General features: G+C 38.2%; 1 protein-coding gene across 1 annotated transcript; it reads left to right on the forward strand.

Moving 5' to 3' along the window:
• Positions 1 to 1,517: 1,517 nt before the first annotated feature.
• On the forward strand, positions 1,518 to 11,808 carry LOC133478006 (uncharacterized oxidoreductase YjmC-like). Its single transcript, XM_061773492.1, has 11 exons — positions 1,518 to 1,673; positions 5,377 to 5,525; positions 6,040 to 6,228; positions 6,927 to 6,988; positions 7,068 to 7,121; positions 7,199 to 7,297; positions 7,590 to 7,725; positions 8,301 to 8,419; positions 8,907 to 9,002; positions 9,825 to 9,935; positions 11,184 to 11,808. The coding sequence occupies exons 1-11, from the start codon at positions 1,666 to 1,668 to the stop codon at positions 11,247 to 11,249; spliced, it is 1,089 nt and encodes a 362-aa protein (XP_061629476.1). The 5' UTR covers positions 1,518 to 1,665; the 3' UTR covers positions 11,250 to 11,808.
• Positions 11,809 to 19,551: the final 7,743 nt, after the last annotated feature.

Raw genomic sequence — 19,551 nt, forward strand, 5'->3', positions numbered from 1 at the left:
TCAAAAACCAGCATGAGTATAATAATTGTTTTGCAATATTTTCTGTGAAAAAGTAGTAATTATATACTGTGTGTGTATATATATATATATATATATATATATATATATATATATATATATATATATATATATGTGTGTGTAATTATATTATTTGGAAAACAATTGCAAAAAACATAATTGTACTACTCATTATACTGGCCTTTGAATAAGGTATAATGTGTATGATTTTTTTTCAGTTGTTATAATTATGTTCATTATAAGCCCAAAAAAATTGGTAAACCTGCGCAGTGTTACTGTGCAATCATACGGAAAGGTACAATATTTATAACTTAAAAAAACAGTAAAACTTTTTCAAATAAACAACTTACTGTAGCTTTAAAGACAAATCCCTCTCGCAGTGTCAATCAAAACTTCGCATTATCTTTGTAAAGGGAGTATTCTTGATATTGGATATCACTATATTGTGCTGATGTACCGAATAAAGTGGCCACTGAGTTTTGATGTTTTGAGTGTAGACAAACTCGAAACTGACATTTCATGGTGGCTTTCTGCTCTATTTCCAAACCTCGTTTGTTCACATTTAACTGGAGAATTGTTCCTTTGCGCTCCCATTCCAATGAAAAGGCCCATTTAGTCGATTGTTAAAAAAAAAAAAAGTGTTGCCGCACAATCATTCATATTCTTCATGTGATATTTTTCTTCTTCCGTTTTTAAGCATTTCTTACAGATGAGTTCATTTGAAATTGCATCTTGCACAGTGTCTTTTGTCTCTCTGTTTCCTCAAAGCTCGTCGACAAAGAAACACACGCACACACACATACACATGATCATTTTAAGCTAATCAAGATGGGGCTCTTCTGACGAGTCACACGCATCATTTTTAACCAATACAACCCCCTTAACCAGCTCGGGTATTTATATATATATATATATAATTTTGTTTCATTTATATATTTATATATATTAACCATGTGTTAGATCTAAAATTACAATTTTATTTTATTCCAGGCCGATATTTTCATTCATTTTTTTTTGTTTTTTTGCATCGAATTTCATTTGATTCGGGTGGGGGTAGATAGTTTCGGAAAGAAAGAAAATGTTTTGACAAGATGTAATGAGCTTTAGGTCCACCAGTTGGCGCCACAATACATTTTCAAACTTCTACTGCCAAAAGGCCTCAGTGCCAAAAAACTGGCAAAAAAAAGACATCAAATATTTCTGAACTTTGGTTCCCTGCGACAACAAAACCAAAAAAGTACAGTAGAAGTCTAAATGAAGCACTTCACATTCTCCAGTTAGTCTTCTTGAATAATTATTTGAGGGTGTAAACAAAACTGTGACGTCAGTTAGGCCTCGCCGCCTCGGCATGCGTTTTGGTCAAAGGGGAAGTGTCCTCTTATCGATCATCTGCAGCTCCAGGTTATGTAACGCCTGCACACCACAGGCCCACTGGTGTAAAAACCCTCCTACATGGGACCCACCCACGTGCAACACACACCCCGCCCCACACTCACACATAAACACAAATACCTGATAGACGTGACCCTGGGTGGGTGTGGCCAAGGTCTGTCGGGCTGGAAGGGCAAATTGGAGCCAAGTGAAGGGAACACCAGTCTTTCTTTCTTGGTTTTGTGTCGAGGAGCGTAACAACACACGACAGGCAACATGAGCAGGTGAGAAGCCGCTTGTCTTTTCAAGGTCAAACCAAGCGTTTCTTCTAAATTTGTCACATGTGTTGCATGCATGTAGTCGCTGTTCACTTCCTGCATTTAGCTTTTTATTAAAACTTTTTTTTTTTGGTTCTGCAGTGAAAACAATGCTGTCCAAAGTGCTTGGTTGTTTCATTTTCATGCTTATGAATGCAAAACTTCCTTATTTCTGCTTCCTCTGTGTATACACACAATACATTCTTATGCACAACACACACACACACACACACACACACACAGTCCTTGTTCTAATTTAATGACCTATATAAAGTCGTTGAGTGTTGCATTGCCTCCCGTCGCAATCTGCTTCACAACATTAGGAACACCTGCACGACCTCCATGAGAGTCCAGTGTTGCCCCGACAAAGCATTGCATGATTGACAATGTTATCAGTTTAGTAATATCATGCATCAAATATATATATATATTATGTATATATGTGTGTTAGGTCAGTGGTTCTCAAAAGTTTGACACCAAGTACCACCTAATTAAAATACAGTAGACCTAAGTAAAACAAAGAGGAGGTTTTCTTCCCAAAAAGTATATTTAATAAAATTGTAAGCCACAGTAACTTTATGCACATTTTAAACATTAACACTGTTCTTAAAAATAGGATAGTACAAAAACTGCACTTAAAGATTTAATAAAAATGTATTGCACAAATAAGTGAAATAAAAAAAAAAGTGTACGTAAGTAAATATTTAAACAAAGTTCTAAAAGATTAAATGCAAATATACTGTTAAAAGTTAAATACAATTTACAACTGTTCTTAACAAATGTACTGTACTGGATTAAAACACAACAAAGCTTAAACTACTAATGTAACATTACTGTATGCAAAGATAGAACAATCAGGTTATTGATCTCCAAAAGTCAGCCAGCATATCTCACTCTCACTCTTTTTCGGATACTTGAGTAAAAAAAGTCTGGCATCTTCTGTACTTGCGTTAAAGTAAAAAAGTACGGACTCTTAAAATATACTTAAGTATAAAAGTTAAAATTAATTTTTACTGTCAGTACTACAAGTATACTGTCAATACCTGTTTTAATAACTTGGCACAATGGGAAGAAAAAATTCTCTGCACAGTTAGTTTCCTTCTTTTATTAACTGACATACTGTATTACTTGTAGCGAGAAGGAAAAAAAATCATGTCACTTCCCTTTTTGTTGCGTTTTTATTTTTAAATCAGCAGCTTGCTAGCATTGTCCCGAGTTTCAAAACGGCGTATTCCCAACAACGTGATGTGACGACGTCAAACAATTCTCTTTTTTAAAATTGTGTCCTAAAAAGTGAAGTAAAAAATATACTTTGAGAAAGTAAAGACTAGAAAGTACAGAGGTTTTTTTTAAATATAGAGAGTAAAAGTAACAAGTAATTAGAAAAATAAAGAAAATGGGGGAAAATGTGACTATACCTAAAAAAAATCTACTCAAATACAGTAACAAAGTATTTGTAGATTGTTACTTACTTACCACCACTGTAAAAAACAAACATACAAAAAAAAACTCTAGTTAGCATTAGCATTGTTAGCATGAGTGTCTAGGTTGAATTTTGCATTGCGCTCTTGCATAGCATTATTGTATACTGTATGAAGAAAATATTTCTAAAAATACGATCTTGTTTTAACAAGGAGTGTTTGTCCATTTTCTTTCAGAGTTTCACACCATTATGCAAGATTCATTTTCCTTCTTTTAAAAGTTTTTAGCAGAGCTTTGTTAATTAACAGCAGTGTCAGACGGGTTGGGTGTGTCACACCCTATCCTCGGGGAATACCGACACAGTCCTTAAAAAAACAAAAAAAATCCAACCATGAATTCTTTGTTCACATTGCCCTTCCTCTCTGGGAAGTCATAAAATTTGTTACTGAGCCTTTACCTCTTTCTTTCCTTACGTAAGATATTGCATAAGTTTCCACTGGGAGCCTCCTCGTGTCAGAAGGGCTGCTATATGCGTTAGAATCCCCCCACCCAAATAAAGCCCATCCTGCTGGGGCTCATGTTACACACATACGCATTTGTGCATTCTGTTTGTGTCACACAACCCTTGATGGTGTTGTAAAAATAAAATAAAATAAAAAACACGCATCAACTTGAAGCTTGAACTCCCTCACCACCCCACCCAAAAAAACAACAACAAAAAAAGAAGTCTGTTGTGATAGCTTTGATAAATACAATACAAAGCATCAGATCCTGATGCTGTATTATTTAGCGTCCCTCCACAGAAAATTAAGCAACTAAGAATTGAAGGAAGCGGGGGTGTTGTTGTTTTTTTGCCGAGAGGTGACACAGATTTCTCTCTCTCTCTCTCGCTCTCTCTCTCTCGCTCACACACACACACACAGACACACGCACACATTGTCGGAGACGATCTGGTCTGATCTTTGCCAACGTTTGCCACAGTTCACATCTGGATGCAATTGTGCGCATTCCCAAAAGTTACAACATGCCCAAGCGCCCCCAAAAGGTCCAGAAAACAATAGAAGGATGGCAAAGGAGAGGTCTTTTGGTTTGTTGTTGTTTTAAAATGCTTATCTCTCAAGTGTTATTCTTCGTGACATAACAGGCAGCATCTGCTGCTGATCAGGAGAACTGGCGTTCGTCAAGCATGTGACGGCTGGGAGAAACTGAAGCCGTTTTATGACCGCCTCAAGAGAAGCAAGCTCACATCAGGAATGTTTTTGTCAAACGTGGAGGGGAGAGAATACATTTAAAACATAACACATGGGAAATATTGACCAAAGGCCTGAACCTCTGAGCTTTGCTGTCTCCACGTTTAAATTCATAACGTTCAAAAGTCTCCATCCATTTTGTATAGCACATACTGCATATCCTGATTAGGGCCCGACCAGTATGGATTTTATGAGGCCAATGCCAATTCTGCTATTTGGCAGAATAAAATTCAGATAAACGATTAATTGGATGATTAATTTTTAAAAGAAATCTATGAAAGAATAAAGTCCCTTCATGCTTACAACAATATGGATATGAATTACTGGCACAACATTTAACTGTTTTACAATACTTTGTCCTTGAGTATTTCTTTAACTTTACAACAGACAGAAAAACCGGGAAAAAAAATCATCCGATATTTTTGCCAATTTCTTTTTTTAATGTTTGCTTGAATGTCTTTATCTTTCTTCTGCTGGAATGTGTCTGTGTATATTAAAAAAATGGCAAAAATCAGCAGATTTTTGGGGGGGGTTTGAAAAGGGCTAATATTGGCCGATTAATTGGTCAGATCCTAATGGTGATATTGTGAATGTTTTTGTTGTTGTTGTTCAGCCTTCTGATTAGAGCCAATCAGAAGGCTGAACAGTCATTCCAGGAAGTGACACAAAAAGAGCCTTCCATTCATTTTCTATTGCACCTATTCTTAATAGGATCATGGGTGAGCTGGAACCTTTCCCATCTGACTTTTGGCAAAAGGTGGCGTACACCCTGGAATGGTCGCCAGCCAATCGCAGCGCACATATCGTTCAAAAAAAACATTCACACTCACATTTACACCTATCAACTATTTAGAGACTTCGATGAACCGAACGCGCATGGTTTTGGAATGTTGGAAGAAGCCGGAGTACCTGGAGAAAAACCTACATTCCCTTTTAAAACCGATATTTGAAGCTTGAACATCGTGGCGTTGAATGTCTGTCTCTCTGTTTCTGCGCAGGTGTTTAATTAGCCAGCTGGAGGTGCAGAGCTTTATCGAGAGTTGCATGATGGCGGTGGGCACCAAGCAGCATCATGCCCGCAGCCTGGCACAGGTTCTGGTGGAGGGCGACCACAGGGGTCACTACAGCCACGGACTGAACAGGATGGGTCAGTTTAGCCTACAGTAAATTGTCGTGCCTTGAGATACGAGTGACCTGACTTTATTTTTTTTAGATACAAGCTGTCATTTGGCCAATTTTTTTTTTGCATTGACTTGCGAGCCCAACTTGAGATACAACAGCTGTATGGTTGGCAGTGCACTCAACGCTACTTCACAGTAAGCTTAATGCTAACACATAATGGAAAATTCCATTGACGGGCTAACACTTAGCATCGATATTCGCAGTGTTATAAGCCATTAAGCAACAGCTATTTAAACACAAAAGGTGGAGCAACACAGGTAGACAGATAATATCACATTACTCTTCTTTTGATTTATTTAATACTAGTGAATTGAGTTACAAGCGTGGTCACAAATTAAACTTTTAAGTCAAGGTAACACTGTATTTTAGTTTTTTTTAATACAGGTTAACTTCTCATTACACTTGGAGGTTCCATTGTTCCTTAAATGGACCTCGTATCATCAGTATTGCAATATCCCTTTGTGCTATTTTTCGGACAGACATGTACGTGAAAGACGTTCAGACTGGAATCTGCGCCAAGGACGGGGAGCCGGTTGTGGATAAGGAGAGTCCCGCCACGGCGCTAGTGGACGGGAGGAACCTTCTGGGACCTGTGGTGGGGAACTTCTGCATGGATCTGGCCATCAAGAAGGCCAAAGAAGTGGGGATCGGCTGGGTGGTTGCGCACGGTGAGTTAGCCTTGAAAGAAAACAAACAAGTTCATTCCAGAATTGGAGGGCTAATTTTTTGCGATTATGTTTTGAAGAAAAACAGGTACCATCATATAATAAATTTGGTTTGAATACAGTACTAATTAAATTTTAGTGTTACTGTAATTACAGTAACAGGGTTGCAACTCGATGCTTATGTCAGTTTTTGCTCAAGAGTACATGCTAGCGGTGTTAGCTGCTACGCTAACTGCTCAAAAACAGACTTAGCTGTTTCATAAAAAGATGAACTTTGATATTAATATTTTTCTGATAATAAAGTCACAATTAAGTCAAATTGCACAAACCCTTTAAAATAGTATCGGGCATTAGCAGCATTATTCAGTTTACGACTTTGTTCAGTGTATTTACTGCAGTTGGGTAAAAACTGTTTGGGGCTCATGTTCATAAAAGTCCAAATGAAAATACCACAAAGGCACATTATAGGAAGAAAACAATCTCCAATACATTGAGAATACAGAGATTCACATCGTATTAGCGCAAAAATGGTTGAAAAGTGGACATACTTGGACGTCAAACAGCAATAATATTGATACTGTATTTTACGCTTATGTATCAATACTGTATCGACGAAACAGACGACGATGTGATGCATTGAGATGTCGACCCCCTGCCCCTTATAATAAGTACATACAATAACCGGTCTTTGTCTGTTGTAGGCTCCAACCACTATGGCATCGCCGGTTACTACGCCATGCAAGCTCTGAAGGAGAACATGATCGTGAGTGGAAAAAAACAAATGTCTTTAAGTCCAACTGCTGTCTTGTTTGGTTTATCTAACCGCCATGATTCCAACAAAGGGAATGGCCTTCACCAACACGTCCCCTCTGGTGGTCCCCACACGTGGTAAAGAGGTGAGCAATACAGTATTTCCTGCTTATAATAGACGATTTTGTGTTGTGTCTTTAGTGAGTCGAGCTGTTGTTTGTAGTGCACCTTAGGCACCAACCCCCTCAGTGTGGCAGCGCCATCCAAAGATGGCGACAGCTTCGTCCTGGACATGGCCACATCTGCGGTCGCCCTCGGAAAAGTGAGTGCTCCGAGGCAAAAGCAAGGAACTTCCATTCATCGTTTTTTTATACCGCGGGGCAGGTCATAAATCAAATGGCTTCTCTTTAACTTCTCTTAACAGTCACAGTTTAAAAACCACCTTCTTCACACTCCTTGGGATTACAACTACCTACCTTATTTATTTTCAATGATACCAAGTTGAAATAGTTGCACACTGTTTGGCCTTACCACTAAAGCTTTCCATCTCCTTGACTTCACAAGGACAAATGCTCGTGTTTGCCGCGACACATTTTTGTTGTGTGTGTACACAGGTGGAGCTGCACGAACGTCGTGGCGACACTATCCCCGAGGGATGGGGGTGCGACGCCCAGGGCAAGATCACTGCCGACCCCAAGAAAGTTCTGAGCGGAGGGGGCTTGGTTCCCATCGGCGGCAGCGAGGCCACAGGTCCGCCCAAATGTCTTCGTCAACTTGCGCTGAACATTCTCCTGTCCATACAATATTAGTGACGTGAACAGCAGTCGGCAAAGTGATGAATGAATATGTTTAATGGCAATACATCAGCAATGACAAAAACTCAAATTCTTCGCAAGTTAGTGTCGCCCATCTGGCTGGTGATTCAAATTTGGTAGCAATCAGGCGAAATCTCTTAAACAAGTTTGCCTTTGAAGGACCCCTAGAAATGAACAAAATGATCCTAAAACGGACGTTCAAACCAAAATGACAGACTTCCTGTCTTTTCATGCACGGCTTCTTGAGACTTTTTTGTGGGTCTTCACAGGATTTCGTTTTGCTAAGTGGAACAGGCTTCAGGGGCTCAATTTTCCAAACATTCCTGAGACAATTTTTCGGGGTTAAATCTGGTTTAGGGTTCGGGGTTAAGGGTTTGGGATTAAAAGCATTAAAGGCAGTGTTTTTTTGGACAGCTGTCATTTGTGTGTGCCTAATGAAGTGTCCAGTGAGTGTGAAACCAACGGAATTGTGCTGTTGTGTGCGTTTGCATTGTTGTTGTTGTTGTCCAGGAGGGTACAAAGGTTACGGACTGGGAATGATGGTCGAGGTGTTCTGCGGTATCCTGGCCGGTGCCAAGTACAGCAATCACATCCGCAGATGGAAAATGACCGAAAGGGTTGCAGACCTGGTAGGTTGCGCAGTTTGACGCGGCAAATGCCCGGCAATATTACTTTTAGCTATGTGATCACCACAGTTTGATGCGGTAATAGCAGAAAATGTCTGTTGTGAAAACTATGTTGACTGTTAAGCCTTACATAGTGTTCATGTCAAATTTGACCCATTTGCACAATAATCAAAATACACGTGTTATAACCCTTTAAGCAACACATATTTGAGCACAGACGATACAGCCAGGCACACATAATGTAACAATACTCACAGGTATATATTATTTATCCTCTGAGAAGAATGGCGAGTATTACTGCCTCTTGCTGAGGAGCTGAGACCAACTCTGTGTACACTATGGAAAAGGAAAAGTATGTAAGGGTTAAGCAAATTCAACCAAAGCCATGTTGCCTTAACCTAATGATTGTTTATGCTGTTTGCATTTAGGTCGTTAAACTCGTCAGCGTAGTAACCGTGTGGCTCACGTGTGTGTGTGTATGTTTTCGCAGGGTCAGTGTTTCGTGGCAATCAACCTGGAGAACTTCGCTCCCGGGTTCACCGACCGCATGGCGGACCTACTGGCCATCCAGAGAGGACTGGACCCTGTGAGTGCTTGGGTTCAGGGGCACGGCGCACTGAGAGAGGCGGCAGAGCACAAAAACAGACTCGTGTGCAAATACAGCATAAGGATGTTTAGTTATCGATATATTTTAAGAACTACTCAACATATTTATGGAATTTATAAATAACTAAAAAATAAGTATATATCCATCCATTTTCTGAGCCGCTTCTCCTCACTAGGGTCGCGGGCGTGCTGGAGCCTATCCCAGGAGGTGGGGTACACCCTGAACTGGTTGCCAGCCAATCGCAGGGCACATAGAAACAAACAACCATTCGCACTCACATGCACACCTACGGGCAATTTAGAGTTGTCAATTAACCTAGCATACATGTTTTTGGGATGTGGGAGGAAACCGGAGTGCCCGGAGAAAACCCACGCAGGCACGGGGAGAACATGCAAACTCCACACAGGCGGGACCGGGGATTGAACCCGGGTCCTCAGAACTGTGAGGCAGGCGCTCTAACCAGTCGTCCACCGTGCCGCCACACTCTAACACCTGAAACTTATTTTCTTTAGAAAAAAAATTATATAAATTATATATATATATAAGGCATGATTAAATAAAAGAAAAAAGTAACAGCATACAAATGAAGGATATTTATATATACATTATTTATGAGGATGTAATTACATGTATTAACTTATATAACTAATAAAGCGGAAAGAAAATAAATAAAAAAGGTAATATAATATGGATAAATACATAAATATATGACAAAAATAAATTTAGAAATAAAAAACATCTTTAAAAAAAGAGAACAACATACATTTGGAGTTATCCATTTTTGATGTTTTTGCGCTGCAGGCTGAGGCCGACGCTCCCGTTCTGACTGCCGGAGATCCCGAGAGGGCCAACATTGCCAAGTGCGAGAAGATGGGCGGCATCTCCTACCACATCAACGTCGTCAACTACATGGTATGAGCAAGGCGCGTGCAAAAATCAACACCATAAGGATTTTGATTTATAGACATGAACAGAGAAACAAGAAATGCAATGATGTACAGTAAATTGTGAATAAATAAAAATAAGGTGATAACGAATGGATAAATAAAAATCTCAACTATATGATTACATTAAAACAATTTAAATATATATATATATATATATATATAATACTGTAGAAAATCATAAGTATAAAAACGAATTTATACAGTATATTGATATAGATACACATAATTAAAAAGGATGTGTTTACAGATAATAATTGTAACACAATTAGAAGTACATATAAAAACAATATAAAAATTAAAAAAATATAAAGATTATATATTGATATCTATTCATAATATGTTATCTATGTTATATGTACGTTTTATATCAATATTAGACGTATATGTATAGATATCTAAGGTCTAAGACACAGTGAAGGCGCTGCAGGAGTTTTTTATGAAGTATATTTTAATTTGAAAATATGATTATTATTATTAATATTAGTTATTGTTTTATGTTTAATCTTTATTTCGTACAGCACACTTTTAAAGTGCTCTAGAAATAAAGTTGAGTTGAGATAAATTCTAACACAGTTATGAGCTATGAATACATCAAAATAAACAATATTTGATTTTAAATGTGCATTTAAATGTGTATTTTTTTAATTTTTAGAGCGTTGATGCAATTTTTCACAATTGAATCAGTGATTACCCCAAAAAATTAGTTTTTTTTAAAAACAACACTGCCATCTTTTGGAGCTATGGAGTAACCGCAAAAATACTCGCGTTGGTTTCGATGACGCACGGCTGAAAACACAGAAAAAAAAAATATGAAAAATAAAATACATATAAAGAGAGGACTTACCTTAACCACTGTCAGAGAAAGTCGTTTGATAATGTCATTTCTGTTGAGTCATGTCACTCACTTTTTCTTTCTCTGCCTCTGGATGGCAAATAATAATAATAATAATGGGATGCAATTTCAGAGCATACTACAGTATTTTATACGTAAGTTAGTATTTAAGAGGGAGGGACAAGAGGGGAAAAGACGTTTTAGGGGGTGCAGAAGATTTATTTGGTATTTGAAATAATATATACTGGTTACTTTCAGTACATATACTGTTACATTTTGTCTTGGTAACACCTATAATTTACTGTATTTTGAGCATTCCCATTTGGGGGGATAGAAAATGTCCTCCAATTCTGGAATAACACATTTCTTTATGAATTTCAGAACGAATGCGCCAAGAAAGTGGGCGTCAGTCCTCTGCTGCCTTGTGACAAAATCATTCCAGAGTAAAAATGACCATTTGGATTTTAGGACATCGTCTGAGCTTTTTTTGAGTGTCCTCGTCAGTGCCGGCAGCCTGGTTGGTGTGTTGTTGTTGTTGTTGTTTTTTCAATACTGCGACCAAATGAAACCTATTCTTTCTGTGGTGTCTGAAGACAATAATCACCAAATTGCGTGAAATTACGTTTTAGTCATATTTAGTGTGTCTTGCATATTAATATAATTCAACATGTTACTTCGACCGCACAATGTGCACCTTTCTTTTCCTTTGAATACTTTACGTGTCTTGATTTGACGACTGAGCAAATGAAGACTAAAAGTTGCCTCTGCATACTGTCGAACACTTGACAACTCATTGAGCTAATACCGTTACAAATGTGTGACTGTACTGTGAAAGTGCCCATGTGATGTTTTTAAGACAGGACGTCAGTTTTAATTGAATGAAGAGACTGTTTCATATAACACACACTGTATATACAGTATGCTGTATAAAGACCTCTCCCTGCTCATTGTTGCCTGCAATATTTCAAGTGCCTTATTATTACAAATAAAAAGTCATGTTATGTAACATGTACTTGTCCTCATTGTTTCTTTTATCTCATGACATATAACGGATTTTACTCCTGTTTAAATGGTTGCACTGTACAGTAAGGAACAACGCTCCCACCAGTGTAGGAGCCATGATTTCAAAGTACATCCACGCCTATGCCTTCTCCAGTCTCTCTGTCGCTCTGTTGTAACCTGTTGTTCTCTATCTGTATATAAAATAACACAATTATGAATGATTAAATATATGACTATATATATATATATATATATATATATATATATATACAAAATCATAAATGCAAATAGAATACACAGTTATAAATGACAAAAAATATATACAAAGAGATAATAAAAATTTTAAAAAATAAAAACATCAAAATACAGTATAGTATACTAATATTTACACATTATTTAACTTAGAATGATGTTTATTCATGGATGGATTCATTGATTAGTTAATTAGCACACAATTATGAAATCAAAAATTGAGGTGGAAAAGTAATACTTCATAAATAAGTATAAATAAATATACGTAAATTAATAAATACACCTGACAAAGAATGTATAAATGAATGGTAGTACTACATTGATTTTAGTCCTAATGTAGTACATTACCAAGAAGTTATATATTGTATGTATATAGTACTAGGGCCATACAAGGAAATTCAAAAAGTAACCAGAAAAAAATGAATGTAGTACATTGCAAAAAGTTATACTGTATGTATACGTACTGTACATAATTTCGAACTGCAATGTCATTTTCTCGATCATTACTGTAGTCAATGAGGCGTTTAGTGTATTGTGGATATTTGCCACTAGATGGAGACAAAGTACGTATAAGGGTAATGAATAAGCGTGATACAAAGTTAAGACTTGATGAATTGTTATTTTTTTTCAGTCTTTCCCTCATGTCAGTATTTTCTTTTTCCCAATTGAGATAAACAATTATTGTTTATTTCTCCAGACATCGGACTGTAAATATACAGAACAGTTTCCTTAAAATTAAATAACACTGACAAAAGTTTCATGAATTTGATTTAATTGAAATGTTTGTATTTATATCCACCTATCCATCCATTTTCTATACCACTTATTCTCATTGGGGTCATGGGTGAGCTCGAGCCTATATTCAATTTAATAATAAAAAAAAAATAAAAACACAATAAGCGAATATGTAAACACAGTAAAAATTACAAATTTAAAAAAAATTTAAAAGTTAAATACAACTGAAATGTACTTAACAAATGTACTGTATTGAATTAAAAAAAGAATAAGTCACTCTAACACTATGCACAATTTGCACATTTAAATCTGTGATTCTTTCGTGTATCACTAGAGGGAGCCAGTTGGAAATATTTGACCTTTAGGTTTGCACTGTATAGAATGAACTCGGAAGCGACTTCTGTGGAGACATGAGGGGTGACAGGGGCCGTGACAGACGCCCAGATCAGGCCTATAATCTCCCATGCCAAAAATCCTGGCACTGTACTCGGACCCTAGTTGTCTCGTTAACACTCCACCGCTCTCAGACAAAAGGAGAGAAATCAAGAAATCAATACGCTTTCAGTCTACTTAGGCTTTCTAGTCTAAAAACATGAAGTCAGCCTGGGCAAGGGTTGTGATTGGTCCACAGGGATGCATGTCGATTAGGTTTGCACCGAGTCCAAGGATTAAGGGGCCGACTGAAATCCCAGTCGAAATATGAGTGTTGGGGTGGGGGTGGTCTAATCTGTGCGGGTCTTGGCCCCGTGCTCCCTTTATGGATTAAGATTTGGGTGGCCCGAGAACAGGGCTGCTGCTGGGGATTAAGAAGATTCTAACAGGTGTTTTCTTTTGTGACGCTGAGGGGTGACTGGTCATCACTCACTGAGTGAGCCAATCATGAAGTGATTGAACATTGCTGATGGGGCCAGGGATGCCAAAAGGGGCGGGGCATAGAATGACTGGGGCAGTGTTTATTTTGGGGCCAAAATCTATCCATTTTCTTTACCGCTTCTCCTCACTAGGGTCTGTTGGAGCCTATCCCAGCTATCTTCGGGCGGGAGGCGGGTTACACTCTGAACTGGTCACCAGCCAATCGCAGGGCACATACAAACAAACAACCATTCGCACCTATGGGCAATTTAGAGTCATCAATTAACCTACCATACATGTTTTTGGGATGTGGGAGGAAACCGGAGTACCCGGAGAAAACCCACCCAGGCACGGGGAGAACATGCAAACTCCACACAGGCGGGGCTGAGATTTGAACCCCGGTCCCTAGAACTGTGAGGCAGATGTGCTAACCAGTCGTCCACCGTGCCGGCCGGTCTAAGTCTTCTCATGAAAATAATGAAAACTGGGTCCGACCTGCAGGACAATTTAGGTTTGCATTTATACAGTGCTGTGAAAAAGTATATGTCCCCTTCTCTCACACAAGGATAACACAAGTAAACATAAAATACAGTTTTAAAATGATTTTATTTGTGAAGAAAATAAAAATTTAAAGCTACACGACCCTTTGTGAAAAAAGTAATTGCCCCTCTTGTTAAATCATGACTTAACTGTGGCTAATCACATTTTTTGGAAAGCTGAGTTCATTTTCACTGACCACACCCAAGCCTGATTACCTCCGGACCTGTTCAATCAAGAAATCACTTAAATAGGACCTATTTGACGAAACGAAGTCGGCCAAAAGATCTTAAAAAGATAAAACAAAGTGCCACGATCCAGAAAGAAATTCAAGAACAGATGAGAAATAAAGTAATTGACATCTATCAGTCTGAAAAAGGGTTACAAAAGTAATTTATAAAGATTCAGGACTCCTGTAAACCACGCTGAGAGGCATTATCCTCAAATGAAGAAAACATGGAAACAGTGGTCAACCTTCCCAGCAGTGGAATGCCTACGAAATTTACCCCAAGAGCACAGCGACGACTCATCCAGGAAGTCACAGAGAAACCTCGGACAACATCGAAAGGACTGCAGGCCTCCCTTGCCTCAGTCAAGGTCAGTGTTCATGACACAACAACAACGAAGAGACTGGGCAAAAATGGCTTCCATGGCAGACTTCCAAGGCCAAAACCACTGCTGACCAAAAAGAACAGAAACGCTCGTTTTACTTTTGAAAAAAAAATAAAAATAATAATAATAATCTGAATGATGCCCAAGACTTTTGGGATAATATTATATAGACTGAAGAGACAAAAGTTGAACTTGAATAATGTAAAATGAAACAAAATAATATGAACTGGAATATCATTTTATCAAAAAGATAAAGATTTATTTCCATGCATAGTTATAAATATTTACAATTTGGAATGCAATAAAATGGAATGAAATAAGATGAAAATAAAATGAGATTTTATGAACATATTAAAAGTATAAATTATATAAATAAAACATACAAAGAGTATACAAAATTTTTTTGGGAAATAAAAAAAAACACAATAGGATTATTTGATAAATATGTCAAATGAATAATTAAAACATTAAAACATCAAACATAAATAGTAAATAAAACAATACAAAGAGTAACAATTCAAGTATGGTGTGTAAATACCATCTTTATTTATTTCTTACATTTATGAAAATATGGTATGCAAATAAAATAAAAAATCAGTATTTGTTGTCATTACTCCAGAACATTTAACATTTCTTTAGCCGCTCTTGGTTGACCATTGTATAATGAAAAGACACATGGAACTAACTTAACTAAATTAATTAAAATTATGACTAGGTACACTTGCACAATCAGGTTGATATGGTCATGTCGTCATGGCAGCGGGGGATCGGATTATAGGCTGCTCCACGGCAACACTTTTCCACATTGGGAGGATCGGATCAAAGCAGCTTATGGAGCTTCCCGCTTTTACCAAGAATTAGGAATATCCACACATAAGGATGGATGGATATTTGCGAGTAAAATGACAGCTCAGAAGGAGGACTAATGGAAAGCGTTGCAGGAGGGAGGTTAGCTGGGGGGGAGGGGGGGGGGGGGGTGCGTGTGGGTAGGGGCAGCTCCCATGCTGGGTCTTTAATGAAGTGGAGCGATTTGCTGGTTGGTTCCACCCAGCTGTTGTCGCCCCACAAAGTCCACATATTTTGCTTTGACTCTTTTTGTTATTGTTGTTGTTGTTCTTGGATTCCATACTTGCAAATGTCTCAGTGAACTAAAAAAAAAAACAAAAACAAAAAAAAAAGAGACGCAACAAAGCATCTGGTATGTCGTGTTGTAAAATTTCAAAGTTTGTCCTTGTTTGTTTGCTAGCAGGCTACTTCCTGTTTCATGCATGGATGGCAGGTTAGGTTTAGGGTGTAAATAAACAAAAAGCATCTATGGCCAATAAAAAAAAAGTCATTTTATATGAAACTTTTGAGGGATACCGACTATACAGTATGTGTTATTAGATATTTTTTTAAATAATGCATATATATTGAAACCTAAAAAAATGACTACAGATGTGAATATTTTCTTCAAAGGACACCTTAAAATACAAGGTAGTTCAAATTTGTATTTTTTTTAAATCAATTAAAATCAATCAAAAAAAATATATGAACTGAAAATTAAAATCAGAAAGTTTGACAGATTCAAATATTTATTTATTTTACAATTATAGGCATGTAACAGTTTGTTTCTGGAAATTCAAAGATGCGTTTGGTTTGTCATCGGCTGTGACGAATCACATGATTCATTTTAAGATGCTCAGAGTCCATTTTTACACTCAGATTACCAAACATTGTTCCTTGGGAACCGCTTAACTACTCATTGGAATGCCCTTGAGACTTATTTTTATTTTCTGTATTATTATTATTATTATTTTAATTACATTTGACCATGCTGCTTTTCCCGCCATTGTGAAAGTCCCATAATAAAGTTTCTAATATGTGTGAGGGGGACCTTACGTGTGCGCTTTTCGTCTGTCCAGGTGCTTTGGTGCGAGGTCCCTTTGGTCAAACTGTCAAAATTCATTTCCTGTGTGGGCTTTGCACACCTCTGCATGTCACGCGTTCTCACACCAACGCGTGAGAACTCAGCTGAGGCGTTGCTTGGCCTTTGTCTGCCTGTGAGGTCTTAATGACACTTTCACAGCTGCGCGGCCACCAATGAGAGGCCGGTGGGGACGTAATTCAGACACACAACTGAAAGGAATAAAATGCCTTTACCTACACTAATGAAACGCTCACACACACAGACACGCACACACAATTGAATACTACTGTATTTCAGTATATGAGTGCATTACGGTATGTTGTGAATGGATTTCAGCAGTATACAGTTTATGTATAGCTTGCGTGCTAATGATCCTCTAGCCGTCCCGGAAAAAATTTAACTTGTATCTTAAAGCACCGCTGTACTTCTCATTTGACCCACAATGTTTTTTTTACACATTTGTAATTCTACTTGAGTACAGAGTGTGAGTATATATATTTCCCCCCCACTTCTGTCTCTTGAGTGTTGTGTGATCTGTCAAACAGAAGCGTGGCTGGGCATCACTCTGTTGCGACTTTGCGCCACGATGCCCCGATCCCCCGATCCCCTCGACGGCACTCGAGGGAATCAGTCCTGTAAACGGGGCGACGGCTACGACGCGGGCGACAAACTGATCGTGACTTGTTTGAGCGCCATTATTGATCAACCCCGGTGGCGTGTTGCAGGTTTTCACGCCACCGGTCAGATGGCGAGTGACGAAAACGAGAATCAATCCGCCATTTTCTGAGCAGCTGCTAAAATCGCTTGTTGCGCTCCCGGGGCTAGCGCAAATCAATTGCATCAATACAATTTCTTTAACATAACTCAGTGCAGCCTGAGACGCGAATGACAAAGGCAGTGCTCATTGATTTGATTGCTAATGTGATTAAAGTATTGACAATAAATCAAAGGCTTTCATTCCCCTCACCCCCTTAGGTTTGTATTTGATATTTCTAACAATGTTCTTTTTAGAGGTGCTATGATTAATCGATTCATCAACAATCAATCGATTATCAGATCAAATGACAGCTATTTATTTTGATAATCAATTAATCGTTTAGAGCCACTGATTAGCTCAAAATTGTCTAAATCCTCTGATTTCAGTCTCTCAACAGAAAATACTCTTTGATTATCTTTGTGTTAAATAAAAATGTGAAATTTGCAAATGTCTGCTTTTACTTTGGAAAACAAACCAGTACCTGAATCATAATCAATTTATGGAAAAAATTATATTCACTTTAATATCTCAAAATGTAATCCTTATTTGCAGCCGTAGTATGAATAACCATTAATTAACACGTAGTTGTCCCGAGGCAGCGCCAGAAGAAGGAAACAACTGTCCAAAATAAGATGTTCCCAAAATTAAAATTAAAAAAAAGAATTAATGAATACAAAAAAAGAAAAAATACTGATAAAAGTTGTTTAAATGACACCTGTGCTGTTTAAATGACACCTTGTATATCAAACTAGTGGCCTGTTTCAAAAAGGTTGGTGACTTGAGCACCACCCCCTCTCTGTGGTATTGCTTAATTTTTGTTCATTTGGTTTTGTTTAATAATTAAACAATACAGAATAAACATCAATTGGTTAGTAAACAGCAGTTGAAAAAATGATTTCACGAAAACATTTATTAATCTTCCGTTCCGCTTTATCCTCACTAGGGCAGGCACGCTGGAGCCTATCCCAGCCATCTTCGGGCGAGAGGCGGGGTACACCCTGAACTGGTCGCCAGCCAATCGCAGGGCACATATAAACAAACAACCATTTAGCACTTTTGATACATTAAAATACAGCACAGAGGGCTTTACGCACCAAAACCAAGCAAAACAAACCCGATGCCACCCACACAGCCAACAAATGGACACACATTCGCATACACATGGACATTCCCACACACATACACTTTCTTTCACACACAACATACAGTATGTATGCACACTAAAAGAAAGGCAGTGGAAACATTCACATTTGACCCTAGGAAAGCCTTCCTTCACGATCCATTCTGCTTTGAAGAGCACTCTACACTAGGGAGTTTAAGTGTCAGTTGGGACCACCAGTAAACACACTAACAAGGTGACACTGTATGCCGTGTGTGTGTGTCCTGTATGGCCAGCTGCTTCCGTCTTTTTGTAGTTGGGAATCACTGGACTGCTGATGCGTGACGACGGCAGCAGGTAAAGGGGAGGGACGGGGATACGGTAGTTCACCTTTCGTCGTGATAGATAGAATGGTGGTGTACAGTGTCGGGGGACCTCTCTGATGGACGGGTACAACTGAGCCCATCTGAAAATTATCTATTGAGGGCCCAGGCAGACTCTGGGGACACTCTCAGCCAAAACAACCACTCGATTGCTGTCAAAGAGGATTAAAGCACTGCTGCTAGTATTTTTATATTAGCTAATCACTGCTAACTGCTAGAGCGAAGTACACGCTAGGGCAGCACAATTTAACGTTTGGGGATCGTCATCGCATTCTACTGTACTTGTGCGAAATAGTCACATTGCAGGTTAGGTCAGGTCACAGTGTTAGGAATGTGCTAATGACTACAGTATAAAAGGGCCTGAAAAGAAATTATTTTAAATTCATGTCTGGCTGGACTATAACTCAATACTACAGTGCATTTAAATACAGGTAGACTTCATGCAAATTAGTATGCGTTTGTGCTCTACTGAGGATTCATTTATCTTTTTGCCCCTAGAGGACCGATCGTCAACAACGGGGGGGATTGGTTTAAAAAAACTGTACAACATATTGGATGGTATGAATGTGCCACAATCGCTGATAAACCTTACTTTACATAGTCTAACATAA

This window comes from Phyllopteryx taeniolatus, chromosome 5 (assembly GCF_024500385.1).
Source record: "Phyllopteryx taeniolatus isolate TA_2022b chromosome 5, UOR_Ptae_1.2, whole genome shotgun sequence".
NCBI classification, from domain to species: domain Eukaryota; kingdom Metazoa; phylum Chordata; class Actinopteri; order Syngnathiformes; family Syngnathidae; genus Phyllopteryx; species Phyllopteryx taeniolatus.

Excerpts from the sequence above, each read along its gene's own strand:
- LOC133478006 (XM_061773492.1), top strand. Across the intron at positions 6,989-7,067 it reads CTCTGAAGGAGAACATGATC|GGAATGGCCTTCACCAACAC; the intron begins GTGAGTGGAAAA and ends ATTCCAACAAAG. Across the intron at positions 9,003-9,824 it reads TCCAGAGAGGACTGGACCCT|GCTGAGGCCGACGCTCCCGT; the intron begins GTGAGTGCTTGG and ends TTTGCGCTGCAG.